This window comes from Benincasa hispida, chromosome 9 (assembly GCF_027475165.1).
Source record: "Benincasa hispida cultivar pf3 chromosome 9, pf3_genome.v1.1, whole genome shotgun sequence".
NCBI lineage: Eukaryota > Viridiplantae > Streptophyta > Magnoliopsida > Cucurbitales > Cucurbitaceae > Benincasa > Benincasa hispida.
The window spans coordinates 86,818,530-86,828,270 of record NC_143486.1 but is presented as its reverse complement, the minus strand read 5'-3'; the positions used below and the strand labels follow the sequence as shown (position 1 = coordinate 86,828,270).

General features: G+C 34.7%; 1 protein-coding gene across 1 annotated transcript; it reads left to right on the top strand.

Annotated features, from left to right (window-relative positions):
* The first annotated feature begins 2,176 nt into the window (after positions 1-2,176).
* LOC120086355 (Nitrilase/cyanide hydratase and apolipoprotein N-acyltransferase family protein) lies at positions 2,177-6,785 on the top strand. Its single transcript, XM_039042970.2, has 10 exons — positions 2,177-2,543; positions 2,632-2,748; positions 2,875-3,099; positions 3,677-3,770; positions 3,906-3,980; positions 5,097-5,175; positions 5,732-5,747; positions 6,006-6,086; positions 6,275-6,357; positions 6,446-6,785. Exons 1-10 carry the CDS (start codon positions 2,286-2,288, stop codon positions 6,522-6,524), a joined length of 1,107 nt encoding a protein of 368 aa, XP_038898898.1. The 5' UTR covers positions 2,177-2,285; the 3' UTR covers positions 6,525-6,785.
* Positions 6,786-9,741: the final 2,956 nt, after the last annotated feature.

Sequence of the window (9,741 nt, the reverse complement as noted above, 5' to 3'; positions counted from 1 at the left end):
AGGGATGTAATTTCATAATCCCTTTCTTCAACAACCTTCATCAGCATGTTAACTTTCTTTTCGAGTTCAGCCATCCTTTCTTCACTTGTCCCCACGTCGGCCATCATGACTGACATTATATTTGGGTGTGATGCTTCTTCACTTGATTGTTCAGAAGGTGGAGTATGCTTGTTAAATGCAGGGCTTTCTTTAATGACAATTCCACCTTACGATTGTTTTGAAATTTATTCCCATATATTCCTTGTAATCTCGAAGGGAGGAAACTCTTTGGATTGTTGAATCCCCTTAGAGCGATTGCGAGCAATTGGTCTATTGTGGACATCGCTTGAAGTTTTGGAAATGTTGTTTTTGAAGGCCATGACTTCTTTAGGTAGATTGTGTTGTAAAGAAAGAGATGAAAGGTAGAGATGGTCCACTGGGCGTGCCAAACTATTTAACAAGTTTTCCAGAGAAATTCAATTTGCTGAATTTGAACTTTGTATTTGTATTAATTTATAGTATATAAATGTACAATTTCATATATATATATATATACATATTCCTTTGATTATTTCTCTCAAACGTTACAATAAGTTTAAATCTTCCGAATCTTTTTATAAGTTCAATCCTGAAGTTTTCAGGGGCTTGGAGCCTTAGTCTTCCAAGTCTTCAGTCTTCAAAACTTTTAGGGCTTGAGAGCTTTAGTCTTCAAAGACTTGTGAGCTTAAGAGTTTTGGTCTTTCGAGCTTGAGAACTTTGGTGCTTCAGTCCTTTGGAGCTTGAAAACTTGAGAGCTTCAGACTTCAATTATGCAGAAGTTCAATCTTCAAAACATTTAATCTTTCCCCCATTTTTTCTTTTCAAATGAAAGGGTAAGGCCTCTATTTATAGAGAATTTCTGTGGGTTTTAGGTAGGCTTGGGCCCCATTTGCCCTTTAGGATTTTAGGCTTGGGCCTAACTACTTTTTGGATCTGGGCCAACCACTTTCTCGGTCTGAGCCAAAGTTGGGTTTAGGCCCAATCATTTTTCTTTGGCCCAAAATTTCCACTATGGGCTTGAATTGAGTTGGACTCGAGCAATTTTAAATACTCAGTCCGATTCAATTTATGCTACAAAGCCCAATCAGTCATTGTCCAGCCAAATTTATTGGTCTAGATTTTACCACCTTTGAAGGTGAGAAGCCCATTATTGTGATCAAATGACCAAATGGACAACACGTGACATTTTGTAATTGGACAAAATTTCTTCTCTGACACAATGTAGTTCAAATTAAGAATATTGATTTAATTGGTTTTACTAATATAATTAATATTCTTTTTCCCCTTTTTAAAAGTAGTTTTAAAGTGTTTCTAAAGCACCTTTCTCCAAACATTCTAGTTCTATGAGTAATTTTTTGGTAACTATTTTTTCTAGGAGAGTACGTTTAAACGTAGCTTCCAAACGTGATGATCTTCGTAGGGTTGAATAATTTTAGGAAAATGATTAAAAATTATCAAAACAATAATTAAATTATTATTATTATTATTATTATTATTATTATTATTATTATGTCTAAGGGAGAAGGAATATAGGTATTAGGTGCGTTGCTCATAATTTTATCGATTAAACTTAGATATTCTCATAAGTGAATTAATTCAAATTTATAATTAAAAAATAATCCATGCTTCAATTTTAATCTAATTTTAATCTCCATTTGTTCATTTGACATTGGAAGAAGTCTAAATGTTTCTAAAAACCGATGCATTGATATTTACAAAGTTAAATATTAATAAAATGTTTAGATTAATTTGTTTAGAACAATTTAAAGTTGAATTGGAACAACATAAGTGTCATTCTATACTTTTGGAACAAAATCTAAAAATTGATGTACATTGTACACCTTAAGAAAATTTGGCATTCAAATTGATACAAGGTTAAATTGTAAGTTTATAATTTTCTATTCTTTGATAAAACTTTTCTAAATAGTCTTTATGAGAATTTTATCAAATTATAAAAAGTATTTATGAGACTTTTAAAATTATATATGGACTAAATTTTAACTTTATCTAAATTATAGACACCAAATTTGACCTTGATACAATACAATTAATACGATTTCCAAGTGATTTTTTTATTAAAAAAAACGATATAATTTCAAACGACGTCGTAGTAGCTATCTTAGTTGATCGTTGAAACAACGTCGTTTGATCTTGAATTTATATTTACCATTGCAAATTACAATCCACTCCGATCGAAAGAAACTGTCTGACCCATCTTCAACTCAAAAGTATAGATTGCTATAAAAGAAATTTCTCAAGAGACTGAAATGAAAGCAGCCATTTCTTCGTTGATAAGCTCCAGAAATTTCAATCTCCACCAGTTCTCCCTCTCCCGCTCCATTTTCCGGCAGCCCTCCCTTCTTCTACCGTCTCATTTTCCGGTAATATTCACCGGCGCCAATTTAATTAGCCACAAGTTCCGTTTCCACTCCATCAAGTCCTCACCGATTATGGCTTCATCCTTCAGTCCCGAGCAAGCTAGATCGCCACCTGCACTTCCGTTGCCGATACCTCCGGTCACTAAGGTCAGTCTGTCAACTTGACTCATTCTCAGCTCGGTTTTGTTTCATTAATTAATGTGGACGTCGATATTTCTGGCTTGTTTTGACGTAGTTTAAAATCGCGCTATGTCAATTGGCGGTGACGGCTGATAAGCAAAGGAATATTGAACATGCTCGTAAGGCCATTGAGGAGGCTGTGGAAAAGGGCGCTCAGCTTGTTGTCTTGCCGGTGAGTTCTTAGATTTTGAAAATTATTGTTAGTTTGCTGAATTTTAAGCTTTCCTGGTGGTATTTCGTGGCTTTAGGGATTCCGTTCTGCCTGTGATTTTTCTTTTTTCCCATATTTCTGTGACAGGAAATATGGAATTGTCCTTATTCACATGATAGCTTACCACTTTATGCCGAGGACATTGAAGCTGGTGGTGATGCCTCCCCTTCAACAGCCATGTTATCTGAAGTTTCTCGCCGTTTAAAAGTCACAATTATCGGCGGCTCAATTGTAGAGCGCTCGGGGGATAAATTTTATAATGCTTCTTGTGTTTTTGGCACTGACGGAAAGCTGAAAGCTAAACACAGGAAGGTACAAAATGATGTTCATATATGGTTTTTAGATCTTGTGATGGAATACTAGCATTCAATGAGGCATGAGAAATATTTCCTTTTTCTCTTGTGGATGATGGGAAGCCTTGATGGATGTCTTCGGTTATTTAGTGTAGAACTCTTAATGTGTTCCTGATAGTTTCACTTATTTGATGCTCATATGCCTCTCAGTCTGCTATTTTGTTTTTAAATGATACAATATTAAATGTCTAAAGCTTTTGGGTTAATCAATGATTTAAGACTTGTTATCCATAAAACTGATTCATCTTTTTCTAACTCAATAATTCTGAAAAGACTAAAGAATCTGTAGTTGGCTTTTCAGTGGTAAATATAAAATCTCCACTTTTAGGATGTTCCTCAGTTCGTCCTTCTGATATATTTTCCTGTTTGAGTTTTTATTTTGTTGTTAGGAGATGAATTTAAAATGGTAAAAATGCTTCAAGTGTTTTGCAAGAGAACATGTTAATGTTGCTTAGATTAATCTAATTTGTTTAGAGGATGGTTTTCTCGTGTTTAATTCATCACTCACTAGTTTATTGTGCCATTTTCATCTCCAGATACATCTTTTCGATATTGATATCCCTGGAAAGATCACTTTTATTGAGTCTAAGACCATCGCAGCAGGTCAAACTCCTACTGTTGTGGACACAGGTCGGTTTGTGGTTCCTTTACTTTCCAGGGTGTTTGTTGTAACTGGTACTTGATTATAATAAGCTTAACCGCAATGGAATTCATTCTTTTAGAGGCTATGAGGTTTGGAAATTAACTATTTGCTGGCTCATGCAGAAGTTGGACGTATTGGTATAGGAATCTGCTATGACATCCGTTTTCCAGAACTAGCAATGATGTATGCTGCAAGAGGTTTGTCCTCTTAATTCTGTTTCTTTTCCAAATTTTCCAGTCTCCTATGTACATCTTGTCTTTTCTGTACCGTAGACCACCTTCATTAACACGAGATTATTACATGAAGCCAATGGTGGTGACTCTCCCTCCATTTATATATGTATATTCCTTGTGACATGATTTATCCTATTTAGTAAATGATATATTCTACCAATTCCTTCCTTTAAGCTCGAGTTTTGTTTTATAATATGAGCCTATGTTGATTATGAGGACTCTAACTTTTCAGTATTTATGTTTGGTATGGATTTCTTATGTTAGAACAAGAATAAATTGCGTGTGTGTTTTGGTTTGATTAACATAATCACTCGAGCCTTTCTTAAATGAAAGGATAAGTACCAAGAGGTATTGTTCAAACGCAGGGTTAAACACCCAGCTACTCAGCTTGACGATCGAATCGTTATCCGCCTATAAATATGGGGGGTAGGCTGTAATCGTAAGAGACACTTTTCATTTCATCCCTGTAGTTCCGCTTCTTGTTCGAAAAATGAAGAAAAACTTGTCGGAAATCGCCAGTTGGGTTGGTCCAACCAAGAAAGGCACGGGAGTCTTTGGGCATTGCTGAGGATAAAAGAAGACTGAAATGGCCTATTGATTGAAGCTCTACGCTGTGGAATTGTCCGGGGTGAAACCGAAGTGTAAAAAGGAGTGTTCTACTCCGAATCAGGTGGCCTTGGGAGCTCTTTAGTTCAGTGTGTAATGTTAAGAGGTCGTGCGACATGTTGATAGCAATATGGGGGAAGTTCCCATCTGGCAACAACGGTTCTGCCTGACCTTACATAAGCATGCATATTATGTCAGTGAAGACTTGTGTGAAGCCTTGGAACTTACGTTAGAAGAGCAAAAGGCCCGGGGCTAGTGTAAGCTGAGGAGGGATAGGATAGGTGAGCAAATGTGTGTAAGCCCAGTCATCTAATAAAAGATGCATCTTGGACGTGTTAATCTGATTGTATTCTTTAGCTCATCAGAGCCCATAGATTGTTGTGGTGGCCATACAAAGTCAATCATGTTAATTTTATGTTGACTATCTTGATAGAGCCATGTATAGGGCTGACACTTACAAATTCTTAACATCAGGTGCTCATTTGATTTGCTATCCTGGGGCATTTAACATGACTACTGGACCATTGCACTGGGAGTTATTGCAACGTGCAAGGTATAAGCTTCTGTATTAATTTCTGCCTTCATGGTTTGTTGCTAATGTTTGCTCGTATGTCTTGATGTTGTGAACATGCTAAGTAGTATGGAGATGGTTTTAATCTATAAGATGGGTAAGTTTTAATTGAGACTCCGTATATGTTGCCTAAAAATGCAGAACAAGACTCCTTTTGTGATATATTGACTACAACCACATACAGGTGTGTGTACAAAGTATATTGGGACCTGAGATACAGGGTTGTCTATTGATAAGAGTCATTTTTTTTAATCAGGCAAAGCCTTTCCTTTGATCCCTTTCCCTCCCCTAGCCATGCCTAAAACCATTGTTGCCTTCAAGAAAAAAGGGGGAAATTTTTTTAACTTTCATTACATTGCGGCCATCCCATATTCTGTAACTTGACCATTCAATAATCTGATTTTTTTGGTCTATTCTCCTTTAGATAAATTGTTTCTGGGTCTACTCAAATTTTGAAGAGCATAAAATTGTATACTCCATTGTAGGCTGAAATACTTGATTGTTCTAACTAATATTTGTGCGTTGATGTTTTATGCAGGGCTGTAGATAATCAGGTATGTGACGAGTCTTCAGTTTTTCTTGTTGCATGTGTTATGCACAAACAAAGCAATATTAAAGAAAAAAAATGATAGCAATATGACATGATTGATGTAGCTGTTTTAATATTTCTGCGTTATAAATGGTTGCATTTTGTAACATAATTGAATGTACCATAGTTTCCAAAAACATTAGGAAGAATCTTTCCATCTCATCTGTGAACATGATCACAGACGATGACATTACATTTTTCATTGATACTTTTTGTTGTTCAGTTATATGTGGCAACATGTTCACCTGCTCGAAATGCTGATGCTAGTTATGTAGCTTGGGGCCACTCAACCCTTGTTGGGCCGGTGAGTCAATGCTAAAGTTCAGCTTTGTTATTCAATTATGTTATGCAACTGAAGCCATTATATATTTGAATTTCGATCGGTCAGTTTGGAACTTCTCAACTCTATTCATGGACAAACTATGCCTTTTGTTTTAGCTTTTATCATGTATTCTTTTCCACAAAATCAGTGCAATATAATTCATCTTGCAGTTTGGGGAAGTGCTAGCTACAACAGAACATGATGAAGCGATAGTCATATCTGAGATTGATTATTCCTTTATTGAGCTTAGAAGGTGATCCCTCTTTCAGACCTTCTAATATGCTTTTCATTCATTTTCAACTCTCTCTCCCTCTCATTGATAGTATGTTCAAACTACTCAGGACTAACCTACCACTTCTAAAGCAAAGGCGTGGTGACCTTTACCAGTTGGTAGATGTTCAGGGGTTGAAATCCGAATGAAAGGTGCAAGGACTGCATTGAACGTTCTTTTGCTTAAAATTTTATCGGATAAGAATAAATTAACTTTCTGCTACGGCACTGCCCCTACTTTTTTCGAAATACTGCCGGTCCAGATTACAACTGTTGGTGCTGCTGCAGCTTGGTGAGAACAGACAGCTCCCAGTTAAAGTTCCATTCTGCAATGTTCCATATCTGTATGTTTTACTTAACTTTGAATCTTTGATTTAATAAAGGTTTGTGTAGGGCCTATGTTATGCTTCATTCTAAATTATGCAAAGTGGGGTTAGAAAAGGAAAGAACTATTTTATCCATACCTAGCCAGTTTTGCCCGTCATTCGTCAAGGCCTTAAACAGAGACAGAAAGAAAAAGAAGACATGAGCCAAATGCGTTCTAGTTCATAGTCTTTATTTCTTTGGCTTTTGTTGGGAATAGAGCCTTTCTTTGGCCGTTGTCTCCGATCCCAACCCTTTCTTGGGATCTCCACCATCTCCCAGCCCTTTTAAGCCAAACTATGGCACCCTTTTTTCCTTTTTCTTTTTCTTTCTTTCTTTCCTTCTTTTTCTTTTTTAAATCTAAGCTCTCATCCCAATCCGTACTTTAGTATACTTGTATTTGATCCCGGATTTGTTACTTTTTCAGAGAAAAAAGAAAAAAGGAAACCCATCCCACATAGATAAAATGTCGGACCATGTTGTAGAGCCACTAAGAAGTTCGTTTAATCATTTGGGAGAGGAAGGGGCAGGTTCTAACCCTAGATTATAGAGTGAACTGTGAGTAAATGTTTTCATATGGCAGCTAAAACTCCCTGGTCCCACCCACTATACGGTGCATCATTTAGTGTAACTATGTTGCCAAAGTGAACTTAGCTTAGCAGTAATTAGCATGACCTTCCACTGTAAAGGTTGGAGATTCGATTTCTCATTCCCATGGTTATACCCAAAATAAATAAATAAATAAATATAAGTGTAACCATGTTAGATCAATTGCAATATTGATCATTTAGTAGGATGCCTTTTTAACTCTGAAATTTTTATGATTAACCTTCAAGGCCAGGGTTTAATGACAGACAATCCCTTGGGCTGAATTGAATGCAAAAGGAGAAATTTGTCTAAAGTGAGGTTGAATCTATCTAAAAAATGAGTCGACACAGCTTATGCAGGTGATGATCGTTTGCTTTAATGAGAATAATATGAACCCCAATTACCTTACTTCTGTCTTTTGAGACTAATCTTTTCGATGACATATCAACGAAAAGACTTTGCAATCCTAGGGTAGGCCACTAACCCGTTGGAAACCCAAAGGTAACGGGCATCATGGCCTTTTGGAATTTGGTATTTACCTGGTTGTTTTCTATTCTTTGTGTTTTTATTTGCTTATTTTCTCTTGTTTCATCTTTCTCAAGAAGTCACTTGAATTTTAAGGTTAATTCTAGAAAGATATACATTTTCTTAAAACTACCTTTAGTTTTAAAAACTTAGCTTGGATTTTGAAAAACTTTGTAAAAAGTAGGCACCATAAGAAAAAAGAAAATTATAGATAGGAGTTGTGTTTATAAGCATAAAATTCAAAAACAAAAAGCAAAGGATGAGATGGTTACTAAATAGGTTTTAATCGTTCCTTTTTAACTTAAGATTTTTTTTTTTTTTAAAAAAAAAAAAAAATAAAACAAAACAAAACATCTTGATCTTTACTGTAAAATTTATGTTTTACAAATAGAAATCTTAGGTGATACTGCAAAGACTGTCTATGGGTGCAGGGCAAACTCCTTGAAAGAAGAATAAAAGATAATGAAAGGATATTTCTAAACTTTAAGTTTGTTTGTTTTGCTTGAATATTAAGGTTTGTTTCTATCTTAGGAATGTAAGATGGTACCTCTGGCAGTAAAGGATTTTTACATTCTCACTCTAAGTCTAATGCGCCATCATTTTATGCCCATGGAGAACCATTGCTTTTTTTTTTTTTTTTTTTTTTTTTTTTTTTTTTTTTTTTTTTTTTTTTTTCTTTCTCCCCTCTATGTCTTTCAATCAATGATTTGAGTGAGTTTCACCTGAACTAGTCTAGTGGGACAACTATTTGACCTTACAGTATCGAATTTTGTTACAATTGTCCTTTTAACAAATCAAAAATTTAGGTCCAACCCATGGTAACTTCATTCGCCTTTTCATGTTCAATTGTGAATAAAATTAAAATTAAACCCACTTTTATAAGTTCTAGTCAAAAGGCTAACAACAAATGTCTAAGAAGATCCAGAAAATGATGAGTTGATGAACCTTTAAAGGGCATCAAAATAAAGACATTCCCTCTCTTTTCTTTCTTTTATTTTATTTGAAACAGAGACTATAAAAGAAAACAAATAAATAATGATGGAAAAAGAAGCAAAGTAATACACAAACATTAAGAACTCAACTGAAGGTGTGGGTCTCACATTGGCCATTTCTCTATTTTGATTTATCATTCAATTGGGAGCAAGGGACCTGCTGGGTCTCTGCACGACAATATATTATTTGGTTTCTATTAACCAATATTTGGTAGCCCTCCCTCCCTTCACAGCCAAGGACAAAATTCCATTAATTACATATGTCCTCTCATTTCATCTCCTCTCTCTCATCTTATAACATTTTTTTTTCCTTTTGGAATTATTGTTTAGCTCTCTGTCTGAAGTAGAACTAGAACCCACATCTTTCCATCTCCCCTTTTACTTGCAGCAATAATAATAATGATGATGATAAAATCCTAAAAGAAAGGGGGAAAATAATTTGTTGGTTTCTAAGTTTTGGGTATAGTTTCAATTTGGTTTTCAAGCGTTTTTAAATGTTACACATTTAATCATGATATTTTGATATTGATTTAAATTTACTTCACGGGTTTTAAAGTGTTACAAGTTTATTATTGAAAATTTGAGTTTTGTTTCAATTTGATCTTTAGGTTTCAAGATTTATACTTTTAACTTCGATTTTTCGTTAAATGCTCACTTTCATTTATTAATTAATATAAAATAATTATAAACTTCAATGTGGACTTTAATTTTAGTGAAACATAATTAATTATGAATTCTTTTATATTAAATAGATATTAATAATAAAGATGGAAAAGGACTATTTAGTGAAAATTGAGGTTAAAAGTGAAAATATCGAAATTTAGAGTCTAAATTGAAATAAAACTTAAATCTTAAACTTTAAGGACTAAAATTTTGAATCCTGAGTTAAATTGACCCCA